Source organism: Anolis carolinensis, unplaced genomic scaffold, assembly GCF_035594765.1.
Source record: "Anolis carolinensis isolate JA03-04 unplaced genomic scaffold, rAnoCar3.1.pri scaffold_18, whole genome shotgun sequence".
Classification (NCBI taxonomy): domain Eukaryota; kingdom Metazoa; phylum Chordata; class Lepidosauria; order Squamata; family Dactyloidae; genus Anolis; species Anolis carolinensis.
In genome coordinates this window covers 479,993-502,376 of record NW_026943828.1, presented here as the reverse complement: position 1 = coordinate 502,376, position 22,384 = coordinate 479,993, and the positions used below count along the sequence as shown (strand labels likewise).

Here is a 22,384-nt window from a genome sequence, read left to right as displayed (position 1 = left end):
TTTATTATTGTCCAAAAGGCATAAGGAATGGGATGAACTACAACTCCCATCATGCCCGGTTCTCCCCCAGAAACTCCGTCAGGACTTCAAGGGTGTGACGTTGGGCAACTCTGCTCAGGAGCCCCGCCCTGCCGCCCGTCCATCAAAGGAGGGGGAGCGGCAGGCAGCCAATGGGGTTCCTCCGGTGGGCGGGGCGTCCCGGGCTCAGCCAATGGGAGGGGCGGGGGCGGGCTCCGGGGAAGGAGGAGGACGAGGAGGAAGATGGCGGCGCCTGGCCTGGCCTGAGGCCTGGTCTGTGTCTGTGAGGCGGGAAAGATGGCGGCGGATAGAAGAGGACGGAGAGAGAGAGAGAGAGAGAGGTCTGTGGGGAGAGGGAGGGAGGGGGGCTCGCCTAATAATAATAATAATAATAACAACAACTTTATTTTGATACCCCGCCTCCATCTCCCCGAAGGGACTTGGGGCAGCTTACACAGGGCCAAGCCCAAGTGGTACAAACATTGTAATAAAACAGATCGATAAAACATAATAAAATCACATTAAGAATAAAACATGGCATGATAAAAGACCTGAGGACGCTCATCAAAATGACCTGGAGGCCTTGCTTACGCTGAGCTTGGTCTCCATGTAAGACGCCCCAAGTCCCCTCGGGGAGAGAGATAAGAATAAAGTTGTTATTATTGTTGTTGTTATGTACAAACAATATATAGGTGTCAATATCTATATTTTCCAATTCCCAATCACTTCCTTCTTCCTTCCTTCTTCCTTCCCTTCTTTCCTCCTCCCTTATTATTTATTTATTTAGGTAAATGTAAAGGTTTCCCCCCAGTTGCGCAACCGTTAAACCGCTGAGCTTCGGAATTTGCTGACCAAACGATTTGCAGGTTCGAATCCGGGGAACAGGGTGAGCTCCCACTATTAGCCCCAGCTTCTGCCAATCTAGCAGTTTGAAAAACATACAAATGTGAGTAGATCAATAGGTACTGCTTCTGCAGGAAGGTAACAGCGCTCCGTGCAGTCATGCTGGCCACATGACCTAGGAGGTGCCTGCGGACAATGCCGGCTCTTTGTCTTAGAAATGGAGATGAGCCCCAACCCCCAGAGTCGGACACGGCTGGACTTCATGTCAGGGGAAACCTTGACCTTTATCTTACTGTGTGTTCTGCACAATTGTGTACTTTTGTGAGCCGCTCCCCTTTGGGGAGATGGTACAAATAAATAATAATAACAATAATAAAACTTTGATCATATACCGCCCTGTCTATCTCCTCAAGGGACTCAGGGCAGTTTACAACAACAAAACATGATACAATAATGAGCATAAATACAATAAACAGGCAAATCAATCAATTAACCACAGGCTTAGGAGCTAATGACAAAATACTCCACCAGCGGGTCAAGGGTTCAGCGTTGGGGTGGCCAGCCATAAGGTGCCAGGCAGGTCCAGTGCAGCAGTATGGCATGGCCAATAACGTTTAGATAGAATGTTTATATTTATATAAGGGGGTTACTCCATTCATTATTCAAAGTCTTTTCCTTATTTTCTATCAAAATATACTCTGGTTTCCATTCTGATTTTTGTCCTCTTCTTCAGTGGTTCTCAACCTGGGGTCCCTCCCCAGATGTTTTTGGCCTTCAAATCCCAGAAATCCTAACAGCTGGTAAACTGAACTGGCTGGGATTTCTGGGAGTTGTAGGCCAAACACACCTGGGGAGGGACCCCGGGTGGAGAACCACTGTTCTGGCCCTTCCAGTTTTCCTTGCTTCGCTAATCCTTTGACTACTTACCTTATTTGGTTGGCATGATAATATAATTTAATATCTGAGAGACCTAACCCTCCTTTTTGTGGTTTGTACAATTTAGCTTTATTTATATATCCACAGAATGCCACTCCCTCTCACTTTGGAGGATTCATAAGTCTTTTCATCGTTTGAGGTTCCTTTTAATTTCAGTTTATTTCATTCTTCTTTCGATTGATGTGTTTCCTTTAGAAAAATTGTGTCACCTTTAGATTTAAGAATCTGATTGGTAATCATTTTCTGTTTATAGAAGGAGCCAAGGCCTCAGCAGTTGAGCGATATCACCTTCACCTAATCTGCCATTTTGCTTGAATTGTTGTATTTATCTGTTAGTCCCTGTAAAACACAGCAATGCGACTGTCACCTGGGATGGCGACCAGTTATTATTATTATTATTATTATTATTATTATTATTATTATTATTAAACCAGGCCTGCGTGCACAGCTGGCCATGTTGGGTCTGTGTGCCAAGTTGGGTCCAGATCTGATCTCAGCTGGGTTCAGTGCTTTCTGGCTGCAGGTGAACTACAACTCCCAAAACCAAGGTCCATTCTCACCAACACATTCTCAGTATGTTCAGTTGGTGGTGAGGCCAGTCTATTGTCAATGGGGGTCATGGTGTCAGTGAAGGTACTGCAAGTCCCATCATCCGTGGCAAGTGTGGTCCAGATCAATCCTTGATTGGGTCAACTGTGATGTCTGGAAGATGGTCAATTACAACGGGGGGGGGGGGGGAGGAGCTCAATCCGACACGGGTTTTGAACTCATGGCCTTTGGTCAGCAGTGATCTTTTGCTGCTGGCTATTAACCAGTTGTGCCAGAACCCGGTCCTTCCCATCCTCCTCCCCCGACCCTCTTCGACCCTCCTCGGGCTGTTCTCTGGGCATTATGCTGAGAGGAGGGCGAGGCAGGCCGCAGCTGAGTGTGCTCCAGAGGGATCTCAGGCTCCGCTTCCTTGAGCCATCCTCGAGCATAAGGATGGGGAGGAGGGTGAGACCCACAGTGGATGGGAGCGCTCCATAGGGTTCTCAGCTGTTACGTGCCTTCCTCCTCGTATTTTGGCCTGAGGATGCGGCCGGCCGCCCTGTCCTTATGCCAAGAGGGCAGGGAACGTGAGGAGGAGGGCCAGAGGGAAGCGCCCAGGGGGCCACATCCGCCTCCCCCCGTGCCTTCCTTAGAGGGAGAAAAGCGATATATAGATGTAGTAAATGAATAAATAAATATAGTCTGAGTTTTGCACAAGCCCTTGCCCTGCCCTCTCGAATCTGATCGTGCCCACTTTTTCCGCTTACTGGTCAGTTGATGTCAGTTGATTATGTCGTTTTATGGCGTTTTTACTTTTTCTCATGTCAACAGTTTTAATTATATTGTTTATTTGTTATATGTTTTTAATTGTGTTTTACCTTGGAATCTTTGTTTATGCTGGGCTTGGTCCCCATGCAAGCCGCCCTGAGTCACTTCGGGGAGAGAGATGGTGGTGGGAAATAAGAAATTATTATTATTATTATTATTATTGTGTACATACAATATATAGGTGTCAATATCTATATTTTCCAATTCTCGATCACTTCCTTGTTCCTTCCCTCCTCCTCTCCCTTCCTTCCTCCCTTCTTCCTTCCCTTCCTCCTCCCTTCTTATTTATTTATTTGGGTATTTATTTCTCGTGTCAGAATTGAACCGAGGGTACAAGTTGTAATGGATTTGCAAACATAGAGATTTTTTTTTTTAGAAAAAAACTTGGCATTAATACTAAATTTCTTTTGCCCAATAGCTGGCCACTTGGAGTGAGTGACTCTGGTGTTGCTGTTTGGAAGGTCCTCCCTTGTGCATGTAGCAGGGCTCAGAATGCATTGTAGTCGGTGGTCTGTGGTTGGCTCTTCTCCACACTCGCATGTCGCGGACTCCACTTTGTGGCCCCATTTCTTAAGGTTGGCTCTACATCTCATGGTGTCAGAGTGTAGTCTGTTCAATGCCTTTCAAGTCGCCCAGTCTTCTGTGTGCCCAGGGGCGAGTCTCTCATCCGGCGTCAGCCACTGATTAAGGTTCTGAGTTTTAGCCTGCCAATTTTGGACTCTTGCTTGCTGAGGTTTTCCTGCGAGTATCTCTGTAGATCTTAGAAAGCTATTTCTTCATTTAAGGTGTTGGCGTGCTAGCTGATACCAGAACAGAGGATGGGCTGGAGATGTCGCTGCCTTGGTCCTTTCATTACAGGCTGCTACTTCCCAGCGGATGTCAGGTGGTGCAATGCAGGCTAAGCAGTATAATTTCTCCAGTGGTGTAGGGCATAGACATCCTGTGATAATGTGGGATGTCTCATTAAGAGCCACATCCACTGTTTTAACGTGGTGAGATGTATTCCACACTGGGCATGTGTATTCAGCAGTAGAGTAGCCAAGCACAAAGGCAGATGTCTTCACTGTGTTTGGTTGTGATGTCCAAGTTGTGCCAGTCCGCTTTTGTACAATGTTATTTCTAGTGCCCACGTTTTGCTTGACATTTGAGCAGTGCTTCTTGTAAGTCAGAACATGGTCCAGGGTAACTCCCAGGTGTTTTGGTGTGCTGCAATGCTCCAGTGGGATTCCTTCCCAGGTCATCCCCTGAGTTCGAGATGCTTGTCTGTTCTTAAGGTGAAAAGCACACGTCTGTGTTTTAGATGGATTAGGGATCAGCTGGTTTTCCTTGTAATAGGCAGTAAGAGCACCTAAAGCTTCAGAGAGCTTCTGTTCAACCATTTCAAAGCTCCCTGCTTGGCGGTGATGGCACGATCGTCAGCATAGATGAAACTCTGTCCCTTCTGGCAGTGGCTGATCATTTGTGTAAATGTTAAATATGGATGGAGCAAGCACCCTCCCCTGAGGGAGACCGTTCTTCTCTTTCCTCCATCTGCTTCTCTGGCCCTGGAATTCAACAAAAAGCTCCTGTTTTGTAGCAGATTTCCTATGAAGCAGGTGAGGTGGGTAAACGTAAAGGTTTCCCCTTGACATTAAGTTCAGTTGAGTCTAAGCCGAAGAGCCGGCGTTGTCCGTAGACATCTCCTAGGTCATGTGGCCAGCATGCCTGCATGGAGCGCTGCTACCTTCTCGCCAGAGCGGTACCTATTGATCTACTCACATTTACATATTTTCAATCTGCTATATTGGCAGAAGCTGGGGCTAACAGCAGGAGCTCACCCAGTTCCTTTGTTGAGAACCACTGTTCTGGCCCTTCCAGTTTTTCTTGCTTCGCTAATCCTTTGACTACTTACCTTATTTGGTTGGCATGATAATATAATTTAATATCTGGGAGACCTAACCCTCCTTCTTTTTGTGGTTGTACAATTTAGTTTTATTTATATATCCACAGAATGCCACTCCCTCTCACTTTGGAGGATTCATAAGTCTTTTCATCGTTTGAGGTTCCTTTTATTTTCAGTTTATGTCATTCTTCTTTCGATTGATGTGTTTCCTTTAGAAAAATTGTGTCACCTTTAGATTTAAGAATCTGATTGGTAATCACTTTCTGTTTATAGCAGGAGCCAAGGCCTCAGCAGTTGAGCAATATCACCTTCACCTAATCCGCCATTTTGCTTGAATTGTTGTATTTATCTGTTAGTCCCTGTAAAACACAGCACCATATTGTGCCACATTGTCTCCCCCTAATAATAATAATAACAACAACAACAACAACTTTATTTTTGTATCCCACCTTCTCCCTGAAGGGACGGCGCCTCCTTCTCCTGGCTCAGGTGAGCGGCCGGGCGGCAAATAGGAGGCTGGCGAGGAGGGAGCCGGGCACTTTTCCCTCAGCGCATCTGCTGGTGGTGAAGCATGAGGACCTCTTCGCCCTCCCTCAAGTGCGGCCTTGTAACTTCAGGGAGGCGCCCGCTTTCATTCAATCACAAGGACTGCAAATGGTGACGGCTGCCCCTCAGCAACACCCACCTCCCTCCTTCCCTCCCTCACCCGAGTATAAACCAAGGGGGGCTTTTCAGCATTAAAAACGTGCTGAAAAGGCCGGCTTATACTTGAGTATATACGGAATTGGTTTGTAGTTCTATCGTTACCATTAGAAACCTTCCTTCTACATCTGTCTTAAACATTTGAGGGTGCCAGAGTTTGGGGAGATAGAATACCAGGCCATTTCTTTTGGAAGTTCCCTCTGATGCCAGTTCTTCTCCCGGTCATTTTTGTTTTCAGCCGTACAGAATCAAAGGGTAACATTTCAGGCCATCTGGAGACCCCTTGAAGGTTTCTTCCAAATGGCATCCAGGGAAGACTTTTTCTCTCCATGGTCTCCAGTTTTCTTAGGATTTCCTTGAGCCTAGCTAGTTCTTCTTCTGTTGCTGAAAGTCTTCCCCTGGATGGAGGAAAAAGAAGGAAAGGGGGAAGTGGGCAAAGGGGAAAGGAGTTGGCAGGAAGGAGGCTTTGTGGCTGGAGCGGTGCCTGTCTTTGCATCTCATCATGGGCTCTACAGAGGGAATGCATGGCCTGGATGGAACGTAGTTCAGTATGGACTCATTTTGTGAACATCAACAAGATGTTGAGATGCTGAGGAAACAGAGTTGGGGGTCCCTTTGGCAGGGGAGATAATGACAGAATCAATAAAGAAATCCTTGTTCCTTTGAGCATTTAGCACAATGCTGGCAATTCACGGAAACCCAGGATCCAGAAAATGTTGCAATCTTGAATGTTGGGAGGAGTTCTGCCTGCCTGCCTGCCTTCTGTTCCTTTAACCACGTTTGGGTCTGACCCAGTGAAATGGGTGTGGCCCTCCAATACGGGCAAAGGGTTCAGTTCCTTCCTTCCGTGATTCCTTCCTTCTCTTATCCTCTCCTTCTGTGTTTCCTCCCTTCCACCTTTCCTTTCTTCTATCCCTTTTTGCTTTGTTTACCTTGAGCCAGAGGAATGCGGCTTCATGTCTAACCTTTTGCTTCTTCTTTATTGACCAGGACGTGAGAGTTCTCTGGAGCCACCCCTGCCGTGATGGGAAACGAACCAGCTTCTAGTTGATATTAAGGCATTTGGAAACCAAAGTGCAGTAAGGAAACCAGTCCTCTAGGAAAAAGGATTCCTCTCAAGGGGCTGATCCTGCAGAATTCCTACATTCACTTTGGATTATAGAGTAGAACCATAGAGTCGGAAGAGACTGCGTGAGGCACCCAGTCCAGGCCTCTGCCGTGCAGGAAAAGCGCAAAGTACACCTGACCGATGAGCATCTAGCCTCTGTTTAAAGGATTCCAAAGGAGCTTTCACTATATTTTGAGGCAGAGAACAACTGAACAACTCTTACAGTCAGGAAGTTCTTCTTAATGTTCAGATGGAATCTACTTTCCTGTAATTTGAACCCACTACTGTCAGTAATCAGAAAGGGAAAAACAAGAATCAAGTGTCCTTATTGGAATTAAATGTACATAGCACTGTTGACATGGAGGAGAAAGCATATAAATGTATCGAATGTGGAAAGAGCTTTAGTCAGCATGGAAAGCTGAAGAGACATCAAAGGACTCACACTGGGGAGAAACCCTATAACTGCCTGGAGTGTGGACAGAGCTTTGCTCATAGTTCAGGACTACGTTCACATCAAAGGACTCACACTGGGGAGAAACCCTATAAATGCCTCGAGTGTGGACAGAGCTTCTCTCATAATTCACATTTACATAGACATCAAAGGACTCACACTGGGGAGAAACCCTATAACTGCCTGGAGTGTGGGCAGAGCTTCACTCATAGTTCAAGCCTACGTAGACATCAAAGGACTCACACTGGGGAGAAACCCTATAACTGCCTGGAGTGTGGGCAGAGCTTCACTCATAATTCAAGCCTACGTTCACATCAAAGGACTCACACTGGAGAGAAACCCTATAACTGCCTGGAGTGTGGGCAGAGCTTCACTCATACTTCAGGCCTACGTAGACATCAAAGGACTCACACTGGGGAGAAACCCTATAACTGCCTGGAGTGTGGGCAGAGCTTTGCTGTTAGTTCAGGTCTGCGTTCACATCAAAGGACCCACACTGAGGAGAAACCTTACAAATGCCTGGAGTGTGGACAGAGCTTTGCTCAGACGGGACATTTACGTTCCCATCAAAGGACCCACACTGGGGAGAAACCCTATAACTGCCTGGAGTGTGGACAGAGCTTCAGTGATTGTTCAAGTCTACGTTCACATCAAAGGACCCACACTGGGGAGAAACCCTATAAATGCCTGGAGTGTGGACAGAGCTTCTCTCATAATTCACATCTACATAGACATCAAAGGACTCACACTGGGGAGAAACCCTATAACTGCCTGGAGTGTGGGCAGAGCTTTACTCTGAAGGAAAACTTACAAACACATCAAAGGACTCACACTGGTGAGAAACCCTATAAATGCTTGGAGTGTGGACAGAGCTTTGCTCGTAGTTCAGGACTACGTTCACATCAAAGGACCCACACTGGGGAGAAACCCTATAACTGCCTGGAGTGTGGACAGAGCTTCATTGATTGTTCAACTCTACGTTCACATCAAAGGACCCACACTGGGGAGAAACCCTATAAATGTCTGGAGTGTGGTCAGAGCTTTGCTCGTAGTTCAGGACTATGTTCACATCAAAGGACCCACACTGGGGAGAAACCCTATAACTGCCTGGAGTGTGGACAGAGCTTTGCTCATAGTTCAGGACTACGTACACATCAAAAGACTCACGCTGGGGAGAAACCCTATAACTTCCTGGTGTGGACAGAGCTTCATTGATTGTTCAACTATACGTTCACATCAAAGGACCCACACTGGGGAGAAACCCTATAACTGCCTGGAGTGTGGACAGAGCTTTGCTGTTAGTTCAGGTCTACGTTCACATCAAAAGACGCACACTGGGGAGAAACCATATAAATGCCTGGAGTGTGGACAGAGCTTTACTCAGGGGGGACATTTACGTTCACATGAAAGGACTCACACTGGGGAGAAACCCTATAAATGCCTGGGCTGTGGCCAGATCTTTGCTTGTAGTTCAGGACTACGTTCACATCAAAGGACTCACACTGGGGAGAAACCTTATAAATGCCTGGAGTGTGGACAGAGCTTTGCTCAGAGTGGAACTTTACGTTCACATCAAAGGACTCACACTGGGGAGAAAGCATAGAAATGCCTGGAGTGTGGACAGAGCTTTTCACGGAATATGGTTATACATCATAGAATCATAGAATTTAACCTAGAGGGAATGATGTTAATTGACCCCAGAGTGTCATTCTAACATGTACAAAAGCAACTCTTGCACATTTTGGAAATTCAAGCTCAAAGTTGGGACATTTCATCACATGTGGTGTATTGTAGAAAGATCGAACTAAAATATGTTCCATTCTGGAAGTAAACAAGGTTACATGAAACTAGAGTTTTATATGTTGAGAATGTTGGATGATCAATTAGAATGAAAGCATGAGTAGTTACTGTGAGATAGTAAAGTAAGAATTGACTGTACACAGGGATAGAAGGAATGTTTTATTCCAAAGCAAAAACAATGGCTTATGAAGACCTGCAAATTAGCCACAATGAACTAACTGACAACATGGGCAAATGTCAGTTGTAATAGGTATCAATTGGAAGAGTGTTATCAGAAATAGAAGTGTTGTCATATTATCTAAAGGGAGTAGAATAATGAGAGATTAAAATTAACAGATAGAATGAGGCTTTTAGGCACGTATCCCTGTCTGTTAGTTCAGTTGTGTGTCTATGTAGGTCACTGTTTTGCTAGTGTGTTAGTTTCTGATTTAGTTTTGTATCTCATGTAGTAGTTAGTTTCATGTTCAGTTGAAGCATTATAAATTATTTCTGCCTTCCTTGTATTGTTACTTTTAATTTTTTTTTCAAAAAATAGGGTGATTTATAAGGGTCAAAATGGCTGAAACTGGAGGGGTGGGTAGAAATGGCTGACTAATCGATTTTCTGTATTTGAAAACAAATTGTAATGCTTAGAACCGCTATTATAAATTGTGATGCATGTTAACTATATAACTATATAAAATTGATTATAGTCATATAATTGACACTGAATCAGACATATATACAATAAATTGGTCTTGATTTATCAAGGGTGTGTGTGTGTGTGTGTGTGTAAGGAACGGGAGTGTTTGTGTGGGTGCTTGTGAAGAACAGAAGAAACAGGCCTCAAAAGAAAAAGGAGTCCACGCAAAGTCTGACATGGGATGGACTTGGCGGGTGAAGCAAGGAATCAGCAAGGCGTCTCTCACCTGGCAAGACGGAACGAGGGTCCAGGAAGGCCTATCCGAATAACCACGGGCAATGAAGTGTGCAGCTGGCACCCCATACGTCATGCAGCCTGAGACTGAGCATGTTTTGAAACCAGGCCGTAAGAACAGAAGGAACCGAAAGAAGGACGAAACTTTAGGCCAGGGGTCCTCAAACTTTTGAAGTGGGGGGCCGGTTCACGGTCCTTCAGACTATTGGGGGGGCTGGACTATGATGAAATACTCCAGTATTAGGATTGTTGTTGTTGTGTGCCTTCAAGTCATTTCAGACTTAGGACAACCCCAAGTCTAAAGTTCAGGACAGGGGCCAGGTCAATGACCTTGGGGGCCGCATCTGGCCCACGGGCCTTCGTTTGGGGACCCCTGCTTTAGACTATCAAATGCAGGGGCCTCAAAGATCCAGCACGCTTTCCGGAACCGCCGAGACCACGTCTGTCGGGAGAACGTGATCACCTCTTCCGAGCAGGGCCTGTGCGTGAGAATATGGATGTATGGGTCTGCGTGTGGGTGAGAGTTCTCTCGGGATGTGATTTTGATAGGATTGTGATGTGATTATCAATAAATGTTACAATGAAAGTGTTAAAACCAAATTTGGTCTCTGAGCCTCATTGATCCATCACGATTCCCTAAACACTCTGCATCCATCAAAAGAACAGGAACCCTTTCGGTTCATAACACTTGTATTATTATTATTATTCTGTTAATATGTTTATATTATTGTTATATTATTAAATTCTATTATTGTATTATATTATTTATTATAGGATTATTCTATATTTTTATATTCTTTATTTTTCTATTCTATTTCCCTATTATTATACTATTCTGTTGTTGTTTCTTCCTTCGGTCCCTTCCGACTCTTGGTGACCTCCTGGACCAGCCCAGGCCAGAGCTCCCTGTCGGCCGAGGCGACCCGCACCTCCTTCAAGGTGGAGTCAGTTCCTTCAAGGATGCCATCCACTCATCTTGCCCTTGGTCGGCCCCTCTTCCTTTTATTTATGCTCTTCCCCTTGCATTTTCCCCATCATCATTCTCTTCTCCAAACTTTCCTGTCTTCTCATGACGTGGCCAAAGGACTTCACCTTTGCCTCTCATCTGCTTCCCTCCCATGAGCAGTCAGTCAGGCTTTCTTTCCTGGAGGATGGACTGGTTGGATCTTCTTGCCAAGGTCCAAGGCACTCCCAGGGTTTTCCTCCAACACCACAGTTCCAAAGTGTCTCTCTTCCTTCGCTCAGCCTTCCTTACGGCCCAGTTCTCTCTCGCATCCATGGGTTACTACTGGGAATACCACTGCTTTAGCTACGTGGAGTTTTGTTGCCAGTGTGATGTCTCTAGGTTAAGGGATCATCATCAAGTTTGACACCAAACTGGGAGGGATAGCTAACACTCCAGAAGACTGGAGCAGAATTCAAAACGATCTTAACAGACCAGAGAGATGGGCCGAAACTAACAAAATGAAGTTCAACAGGGACAAATGCAGGATACTTCACTTCGGCAGAAAAAATGGAAATCAAAGATACAGAATGGGAGACGCCTGGCTAGACAGCAGTGTGTGCGAAAAAGACCTTGGAGTCCTCGTGGGGAGGAAGATGAACATGAGCCAACAATGTGATGCGGCTGCTAAAAAAGCCAATGGGATTCTGGCCTGCATCAATAGGGGAATAGCGTCTAGATCCAGGGAAGTCCTGCTCCCCCTCTTTCTATTCTGCCTTGGTCAGACCACACCTGGAATCACACTGTGTCCAAATCTGGGCACCGCAGTTGAAGGGAGATGTTGACAAGCTGGAAAGCGTCCAGAGGAGGGCGACTAAAATGATCAAGGGTCTGGAGAACAAGCCCTCTGAGGAGCGGCTTAAAGAACTGGGCATGTTTAGCCTGCAGAAGAGAAGGCTGAGAGGAGACATGATAGCCATGTACAAATACGTGAAGGGAAGTCATAGAGAGGAGGGAGCAAGCTTGTTTTCTGCTGCCCTGGAGACTTGGACATGGAACAATGGCTTCAAACTACAGGAAAGGAGATTCCACCTGAACATCAGGAAGAACTTCCTCACAGTGAGAAGGGCTGTTCGACAGTGGAACTCTCTCCCCGGGGCCGTGGTGGAGGCTCCTTCTTTGGAGGCTTTTAAGCAGAGGCTGGATGGCCATCTGTCGGGGGTGCTTTGAATGCGATTTCCTGCTTCTTGGCAGGGGGTTGGACTGGATGGCCCTTGAGGTCTCTTCCAACTCTACTATTCTATGATTCTATGATTATCAATAAATGTTACATGAAAAGTGTTAAAACCAAATTTGGTCTCTAAAAGCGCCTCACTGATCCCTCTGCTGCTGCTCAGTCGTTTAGTCGTCTCCGACTCTTCGTGACCTCATGAACCAGCCCAGACCAGAGCTCCCTGTCGGCCGTCATCGCCCCCAGTCCCTTCAAGGTCAAGCCAGTCACTTCAAGGATACCATCCATCCACCTTGCTCTTGGTCGGCCCCTCTTCCCTTTTCCTTCCCTTTTCCTTCCCTTTTCCCCATCATCATTCTCTTCTCCATACTTTCCTGTCTTCTCATGATGTGGCCAAAGGGCTTCATCTTTGCCTCTCACCTCCTTCCCTCCAGTGAGCAGTCAGTCGGGCCTTCTTTCCTGGCGGATGGACTGGTTGGATCTTCTCGCGGTTCAAGGCACTCTCGGGACTTTCCTCCAACACCACAGTTCCAAAGCTCAGCCTTCCTTATGGCCCAGCTCTCTCTCGCATCCATAGGTCACTACTGGGAATACCATTGCCTTAGCTACGTGGACCTTCGTTGCCAGTGTGATGCCTCTACGTAAAGGGAAAGGTTTTCCCCTGATGTTAAGTCCGGTCGTGTCTGACTCTGGGGGTTGGTGCTCATCTCCATTTCTAAGCCGAAGAGCCAACGTTCGTAGACGCCTCCAAGGTCCTGTGGTCACTGGCATGACTGCATGGAGCACCAATGTTACATTCCTGCCGGAACGATACCTATTGATCTACTCACATTTGCATGTTTCCGAACTGCTAGGTTGGCAGAAGCTGGGGCTGGAATGGTCACTACCCTCACCCAAACCCCTCCAGTCATCAAATCTCGGCCTATCAGGTCTGTGTGCCAAGTTGGGCCCAGATCCCTCCGTGTTTGGGTTCACGGTGCTCTCTGGATGGAGGTGAACTACAACTCCCCCAAATCAAGGTGAATTCCCCCCAAAGGCCTCCAGTATTTTTGCTGGTCACGGGGGTTCTGTGGGCCAAGTGAGTTCCAGGTCCATCGTTGGTGGAGTTCAGAGTGCTCATTGTTTGCAGGTGAACTGTACATCCCAGTCCCTACAACTCGGGGCCAATTCCCCTCCAGACCCACCAGTATTCAAATGTGGGCCCATCAGGTCTGCAGGCCAAGTCTGGTCCAGGCTCATCCGTGTTTGGGTTCACAGTGCGCTCTGGGTGGAGGTGAACTACAACTCCTCTGTGTCCCCCCAAAGACCTCCCGTATTTTTTGCTGGTCATGGGGTTTCTGTGTGCCAAGTCTTGTCCAATTCCATTATTGCTAGAGTTCAGAGTGCTGTTAGATTGCGGGTGAACTATACATCCCAGTCCCTACAACTCATAGAAACCATGGTGAATTCTCCCCAGAGCCCCCCCCCCCCCCCCAGTATGTTCTGCTGCTGACCAGTTCCTCTGTTCGCTGTGCGCCATAGAAAAGGATAGGACATAGAAGGGAATTGGCATGGCCCCGCCCACTGCCTCTCCCTTAACCCTTTCCTATTCTTTCCTGTGGCACACAGCAACTGGAGATTGAGGTTTGGGGAGTCCTGACCCTGACTGAGAGGAGTCGTAGGGAGTGGAACGTATAGTTCTGCTGCAATCCAAGAGCCCTGTGAACGCCAACAACGAAGGGCCTGGGACTCACTTGGCACACAGACCCAACACGGCCACCTTGGCATCCCGGGCCGGGCTGTGGTGCAGCCGGTTAGTAGCCATCTGCAATAAATCACGACTGACTGAGAGGTTGTGGGATCGAAGGCCGCGTCAGATTGAGTTCCCGACCATTAAGAGCCTGGCTCGCTGCTCACGTAAGCAGCTTGAAAGACAGTTGCATCTGTGGAGTAGGGCCCGGGCTGTGGCGCAGGCTGGTGAGCAGCCAGCTGCAACAAATCACTCTGACCAAGAGGTCATGAGTTCGAGGCCAGCTCGGAGCCTGCGTTTGTCTTTGTTCTATGTCAAGGCATTGAATGTTTGCCTTATATGTGTCATGTGATCCCTTCGGGGTGAGAAGGGCGGAATATAAATACTGTAAATAAATACATAAATAAATAAATAAATTCTAGGTACCGCTTTAACATGGCTGTTCTGTTGTGCTTTTGAGTAGACAAGTCTGTTATAACCTGGTCCATGTCTACACTGAAACTTGCCCTGCTCACTTTTGAGTTTGATTCCCGTTCAGATTTATCTTCCTTACCTGTTGTATCTATTTGATGTATGTCCTATTTGTAAATGGACACTCCCTAAATCAGTTTTAATTATCGCCCAGATGTGATCCTATATTGGACCTTTAATGCCCGGATGATTGTTTAACATTTTAACTTTGTCGATTTTAACTATGACCTGTTTAAATTGTTTTTAAATTGTGTTGTCTGATGTCTAAAGTGTTATTTTATGATTTTATGTGATTATATTGGGCTTGTTCCCCGTGTGAGCCGACCCGAGTCCCCTGCTGGGGAGATGGAGGCAGCATACAAAAATAAATTTATTATTATTATTATTATTGACACAACCACATTGTATGACACAGCAAACAAGGTAGATATGCTGGATTTCGTGTCACAAAATCACAAGTCGAACACTTCCCCAGTGTCTAGGACTCTGTGATGTATTTTCGGATGATGCACACAGATCCCAGTAGGGTGGCCTTTTGCAGTAGGCAGATCGTGAGTTTGTCAATGTCTATTGTTTCCAAATGCCAGCTGAAATCTTTTGGAACAGCACCCAATGTGCCCATCACCACTGGGACCACCTGCACTGGTTTCTGCCAGAGTCTTTGAAGTTCAATCTTGAGGTCCTGAGAGTGGCTGAGTTTTTCCTGTTGTTTTTCGTCAATGTGACTGTCACCTGGGATGGCGATATCAATGATCCAAACCTTTTTCTTTTCCACAACTGTGATGTCTGGTGTGTTGTGTTCCAGAACTTTGTCAGTCTGGATTCGGAAGTCCCACAGTATCTTTGCGTGCTCATTTTCCAATACTTTTGCAGGTTTGTGATCCCACCAGTTCTTTGCTGCTGGGAGGTGGTACTTGAGGCATAAGTTCCAATGAATCCTTTGGGCCACATAGTTGTGCCTCTGTTTGTAGTCTGTCTGTGCGATTTTCTTACAGCAACTGGGGATATGATCAATGGTTTCGTCGGTTTCCTTGCACAGTCTGCATTTTGGGTCATCAGCTGATTTTTCGATCTTGGCCTTAATTGCCTTTGTTCTGATGGCTTGCTCTTGGGCTGTCTTATTTTATTATGACACAGCAAACAAGGTAGACATGCTGGATTTTGTATAACAAAATCACAAGTCGAACACTTCCCAAGTGTCTAGGATTGTGTGATGTATTTTCGGATGATGCGCGCAGATCCCAGTAGGGTGGCCTTTTGCAGTTGGCAAATTGTAATTTTGTCAATGTCTATTGTTTCCAAATGCCGGCTGAAATCTTTTGGCATCTGATCTTCTAGGCAGATATAGCCGGTCAACATCACTGCGAGGGTGCAGTGAATGATGAATGGTCATGAGTTTTCTTGTTTTTCTGTCCAAATTGTCCTGTTGTTGTTGTTGTTGTTGTTGTTGTTGTTGTTGTTGTTATTATTATTATTATTATTTCCTGTCCTGCCCTTCCTCTGGTCCTGGCCCATCAGTGGAGCTCTTCTTCCCTCCCTCCCTGGATGGCTGTTCCGTGCCTGCAGGGGGCGCCATGGAGACCCTTGTGATGCGCTGCAGCATCTCCCTCTGAAGGCCGTTCCCTTTGGAAGCTCACTTTCCTGTTCACAGCAGGAAGGAAGAAAGGCAGTCGCTGTCTCTCTCTCGGTTCTTGCTCCTTGTCCGTTGCCTTTGCAGCCTGTATCTGTGTCGCCTGCTTTGGTCCACATCCCGGTGAGTCTTCTTCGCTCCTCGTGTGGGGAGGAGCACAGGGACCTAGACGGGGGGAGGGTGTCCCTCTTGGCTCTCTTGGACCTCTCAGGGGCCTTCAATATTGTAGACCACGGTCTCCTTCTGCGATGCCTTGTGGGAATGGGACGTGGGGGCACCGCTTAGCAGTCCTTCCTGGAGGTGTTGTTGGGAGACACCTTCTCGGCCCCACAGCCATTGCTTTGTGGGGTCCTGCAGGGTTCAGTCTCAATGACATGGCATTTGGGGGCCTGCTGACCCCTTTGGCTTTGCTCTGTAGGGACAAACGGGACTCTGTCTCAGCCGGAGCGGTGTCTGGGGTCACGGCAGCCTTTGAGGCCTCTGTTGGAGGGACGCTCTTCAATGCGGAAGAAGGCTCTTCCTTCTGGAAGCAAGGCCTCACCTGGGAAGTGGTCAGAGTCCCAAACAGGAAACGGTATCATCGTCATCATCATCGTTGTTGTATTTATTTATACTTAGAAGTCAACCCTTTGAACAAGTGGTATTTACTAGCATTCATGTAATGGCACACAGGGAACTCAGCTGCTGGACTGAGGAACCATGTCTTTAAACTGCCGAAGATAAAGACATGCCACTACAAACATATATTTGGTTGGTAGTAGAGGATGGTTGTTTTGCTCTTGAAATTGCAGTTGCCCAAACGGTAAGACACTCTCTTGAAACCTCTTAGTTAAAATAGGCACTCAGAGATCAAAAACAAAGTCTTCTTTGAAAAATAACACATCTTGTTTACTCACAAACATCTTGTATTAATCACCAATCAGGCACATTTCTGATTGAAGTTCGGTTACAGGTATGGTGTAGCTTCTCTGTGTTGAGTACACAGGGCGTCACTCTGCATCAGTAGTCCATCGTGAAAGTATAGTTGTACTCACTGTGTAGTGGAGTCAGTGGAGTCCGTTGAGACACGAAGCCAATGAAGCAGGCAGACAAAACACCTTGGGTTTCAAGGAGAGGCGCCCAGAGCAGTGTCCCTGTTGTCCACCCTCCGCCCCAAACAATCCTGGAGAACTTCATCTGGAGATCTCAAGATGCTCTGGACAGCTAGCTGGCTTCCCAGGATCTGTTTCCCGAGACAGGAGCCACCTCGGTCTGCCTCCTGGAGAGGAGTCCCATTGCGTCTTTAAGAGGAAGGCCTTTGTTTTGGGAGAACCTTTGGTGGTTCCCGAAGGGAGGGGAAGGGGCCATGAGGAATCCTGACCCCCTTCTCCAAGATGGCCCCCGCAATGCCTCCTCCTCAGAACGAGGCCTCAAGGAGGAGCCATGAATGAGCAGCTTCCATCTGCACCAGGAACAAGGCTTTTGTGATGCCAATGGCTTCCGATTGTCCTCTCCAGAGGAAGCCAAAGGCTCCGAATGTGACGTGGAAAATGCCCCCTGGGCTCATGTGAGGATGAAGCCGGGAAACATGAGATCCTAATGGAGTCTCAGAATCCGAAAGGGACCCCAAAAAGGCGTCTTGCCCAACCATGCAGGAACACACTGTTGGTTTGATTCATTTCTTTATTTAGATAAACCAAAACAACATCAACAAGAAGAGATTAAAAATACTGTTTCTAGGATAATACTACTTTCTCCTATATATAAAAAAAACCCATTACTACATACAATCTGTGTTATCTAATGTAAGGACCTGGCATTATCTGTCTGGTTGTTAAATTCTCTCTGTTTTCTACACCCGTTTAGTGAAAAGCAACCCTTGGTACGTCCTTTCTCGTATAGTAACACACTGCTAGTCCCAAACAAACAGACAGTGATGGAGATTTGGTCCCATCGTTGTTGGAGGAACACAATCAATTTCTTAAGTGAGAGATTTCTCCTCAGTCAACGTAGTAAGCCTCTTCATTCCCACAAACTCGCTTGTTTTCGTAAGCCAATCATTTTCTGACAGAATCACATTTTCGTAAGCCAATCATTTTCTGAGAGTCTTTCCATCTTTGAGCGCAGGTCATTCTTGCTGCCGTTCTCACCTATAGCGATCACCTCCCACATTTCCTATTGAGTTGTTCATCTCACATCCCAAGCAGATAAGAGTTCAAGTTTCATTTCAGATTTGACTTTAACAATCTATATATATAAAAGAGTGATGGCATCACGGCAGCGGACAAAACAACAAAAGTAAACACCCCACAACCTCAAAAATTGACAGCACAACCCCTCATCCATGCCTCTAGGTTGATACAACAAAAAGAAAAGAAAAATAAAGTCCTAATTAGAGGGAGAGGAAAAATTGTTTTTATCCAATTGCTGCCAGTTAGAAGGCTAAGCTCCACCCACTTGGTCTCCTAGCAACCCACTCAGCCCAGGGGACCCTTTACTTTAACTACCACCAATTCCTCAATACTTTATTTCCCATACCATCATACTTCGTCACAGCAACGCGTGACCGGACACAGCTAGTTTCTTCTAAAATCATATGTATTTATGACCAGTATTTCTGGGCCTTTTTATGTGACCACCACACATGACAAGAAGTGCCCACCTTTCTCCCACATTTCCAACAATCACTATAACTGTTGTTATGGATCTTCGCCATCCTTTCCGGTGTCAGGTATCATCTATACATCATGTTATACCAATATTTTTACTCAAGTGTAAATTCCACACTCTTTGTCCAGACCCTTTCCCGTTGTTCCCTTTGTATTTGTTTACCAAAATGTTGTGCCCACTTCATCACATAATCTTTCACCTGTTTCTCCTCCATTTCAAATTTCAACAATGATTTATACAACTTAGCAATAAAGTGATCATTTCCAGAGTCCAAAACAGTTTCAAGTTATGGTATATCAATAATATCAAAACTTACTATCAAATAAGTTTTTATCCACTTTAAATGCTTACCAATGTACCGGTAAGTTTCCGGAGGGTAGTTCCTCGTCTTTATTCTATGCTGATGATTATCCAACGCCATAGTTGATGCTTCACTGACAGCCGCCAGATGAACTTGTGGTGATCTCATGACGGAGCGGCCTGCAGGCCACTGTATCCTCCCGTCCTGCTCAGGCTTTGCAAAGCCAAGGCAGTGGCCAAAGCGCCTTTGACCGAGTCCATCCAACTGTAATACCATTCTCTCTCGTGGCCATTACAGTCTGGACACCAGTATGATGCAGCACTTCCACTAGGACTCTGGAGACCAGCGTTTAAATCCCTGACCTTGTCCCAGTCACACTCTCTCAGCTTTAGAAGCAAGCCAGGGGAATCCTATCTCCCTAATTAATTAGCATTAACAAATCTATGAATAATTCTTGAAAGGCTCTGTAGTGGTTGAGAGCAAGTTATTCTCAACTACCTCATCCAGGGCAGAAGCAACATGGTTCTCAAGTTCCCTTTTTATTGCCCAGATCTTATGGCTCTGTCACACTGAGACCAAATGATGAAAAAGAATACCTTGCCTGGCATTAACAAAGCCAATACCTTGACAAAAGGTGGGACTGTCACACTCACAATGACCTTATTCTTCTCCTTTTGCTGTATGTCGAAATTTTTATGAAAAGTTGCATGCAAACAAAGAAACAGGGAGGTCAGCAGGAATTGTTGTAAAAAAAATTAGACCCACAGGATCAAATAGGATTGAACAAAACAATTACTAGTAAGGAAATTGAAGAGGTTATTAATAATCTTAAACCACGTTCTTCCCCCGGACCTGACGGTTTTACCTCTAACTTTTATAAAATATTCTAATAAGAAATTATCCCAAATTTAGAAATCTTATTTAATGAGATATTAAAGAATAGAACCATCCCTGAAACATGGAAAAGATCCAAAATAATCACAATCTTAAAACCCAATAAAGACGAGACCAACCCCAATTCTTACAGGCCAATCACCCTATGTAATGTAGATTATAAAATCTTTACAAAACTCCTTGCCAATAGATTAGCAGACATAATCCCAAAATTAATATGGGAAAATCAATACGGTTTTATTAAAAATAGAAGACTTGCAGACCCAATTAGAAATATACTCAATGCAATTAATCAAGTTACTAGAGAAAAAGAAACACTTCTGTTATTAAAATTGGATATTTACAAAGCATTCAACACGGTCAACCATCAATATCTCCAGCAGGTCTGTGAAGAATCTAATTTAGGGAGAGAGTTCTGTCAAGTAATTAAGGAACTTTACAAAGATAACTAAGCACAATTACTTATCAATGGAACCAGGACAAGAATAATCAAGATTAAAAGTGGAACGAAATAAGGTTGTCCACTCTACCCTATTCTATTCGCTTTGGCAATAGAACTTTTAGCAAATTCTATCAGGGATAATGACAAAATTCGAGGCTTCAAAACTGCAAGGGAATTAATCAAAATTAACTTATTTGCGGATGATGCCATGGTTCTAATGGGATCACCAGTGGACTCTATAAAAGAAGTTCTTGATACCATAAAGAAATTTGAGAATCTATCAGGGTTGGCCATTAACATTCAAAAATCAGAAATTCTACATAAAAATCTGACTTTGAAAGAGTTAAAAGAAATACAGACCATCTGTCAAGACACAGAGGCCTTAAAGAGCCACACACACCATTTAGTCCAAAAAAAGGTTTATTGCAAAACAATAATATGCTCAGAGACACTTAATTTCAGCGTATCTGGCCAAAACTCAAAGAATTTGCCCAAACTGGGCTCCAAAAAAGCGAACGGAAAATAACCCAGATTAAACAGGAAGAAAACCCGGATCAAAACACAGTCAAGCAAACAACAAGCAAACAGCGCTGTAACCAAAAGAGTTCCAACAAGCAGCACTGCACCCAAGGAGTTAAATGCAAAGAAGAGTTGTCCAAGCTAGCCGAAGTCCCAGAGTCGCCGTAGAGGAAGTCCAAACAAACGTCATTTCCAAGGTGATCAAACAGAGCCATAGTCGAATCAGTCCAAGAGTCCAGGAAGGGAGAAAGCCACACTCATGATAAGCCAGTCCAAGTTGAAGAACCACAGGAACCACGAACACTAGGATGTAGAACCCAAACCCAAAACCCAAAAGGAAAACAGGCAGTGACAGATCCACACGATACTGACACTTTGCCTTCTGCAAAGATTCCCCGTTTCAGACCCTACTTTTAACTTACACATCATTATCCGAGGATGAGCTGGCCTCCATCCCATCATCATCTCTTACAGCTGTCCTTGTCTTCATACATGAACCCGTTTCCATCTCTCCAGTTCCTCCATCTCCTGTCAAGACTTAGGTTTCCCCATGACCCGGATGTATTTCCCGTTTGCCAATCCTCATGTCCCGAAAACCCCACAAACGTGTCACTAGAAGTTGGCTCTGCACATAAATCCCTTATCTCTTGTACCTTAGTCCAATCCATTATGTTCTCCCCATCCTCATCACTCCCAGATCCATAATTCCCAGAGAAACCCATAAACGACTCATCATCTCTGGGAGCATTAAGTATATCCCGGATCTTCTTCCTCTCCCGTTCTTCATCTGATTCCTGCTCCCGAGTAACCCTCTTAGTGCCTCTATTCCCATCCACCCCATCTCCTTCCTCGCTCATCGACTCCCCGCCACTTGAAAACCCTTCGAATGTGTCTTCATCAGTAGGTGCCATAAGTATATCCCAGATCCTTTTCCTTTGCTGTTCTTCATCTGACACCTGCTTGCGATTAGCCCTTTCCCCCCCTACTGGTACTCATACTACTGCTTGCAACATTACTTACTGGCTCAACTACAACACTATCCCCCTCCGCAAAGCCTCCCCACCGGCGAAGCCACAACTTGGGATAGTTCAGTAACCACAGCAGGACTGTTTTCTGATGTTGCCAATTTCAACAGGGATCGACGGAACACAGGGTGCACCTTGAGAGACGAAGGCAAGCGCAAACGAAAAGCCACAGGCGAGATTTTCTTTATAATTGGATATGGCCCTAGGAAACGCGCTACAAACTTACTGCCAGATGGACGCAAATTTTTAGAAGACAACCAGACCAAATCTCCCTCATTTAAATCTTCTCCAGCCTGTCACAACCTATCAGCCTGTTTCTTTTGAGAGGCCTTGGCCTCCAACAAAATCCTTCTGGCCACATCATGTAAGGCTTGAAATTCATTAGCACGATAAGTGACGTCAGGTGATACTACATTTTGCGACGGTGCCGGACCCCAACACGGATGTAAACCGTATGCTAATTCAAACGGTGAGTGACGGCTGACACTCTGAGTAGCATTGTTGTACGCAAACTCTGCTATTGGAAGCCACCGTGCCC

The 22,384-nt window shown here is 45.7% G+C and overlaps 2 protein-coding genes across 3 annotated transcripts in view; both read left to right on the top strand.

The window, feature by feature from the left end:
• The window catches only part of LOC134294615 (zinc finger protein 850-like), a 162,834-nt gene continuing 140,450 nt past the window's right edge, over positions 1–22,384 (top strand). The window contains exons 1-2 of one of the 2 annotated variants that reach the window (XR_010001414.1): positions 1–359; positions 6,728–7,062. The gene's annotated coding sequence lies outside the window, so the exon portion shown is untranslated. Of the gene's footprint in view, positions 360–6,727; positions 7,063–22,384 lie in introns of those variants that run through there. The other variant, XM_062966185.1, reaches the window with a different exon arrangement.
• LOC134294627 (zinc finger protein 135-like) lies at positions 7,070–8,646 on the top strand. Its single transcript, XM_062966209.1, has one exon. The coding sequence runs from the start codon at positions 7,204–7,206 to the stop codon at positions 8,509–8,511; it is 1,308 nt and encodes a 435-aa protein (XP_062822279.1). The 5' UTR covers positions 7,070–7,203; the 3' UTR covers positions 8,512–8,646.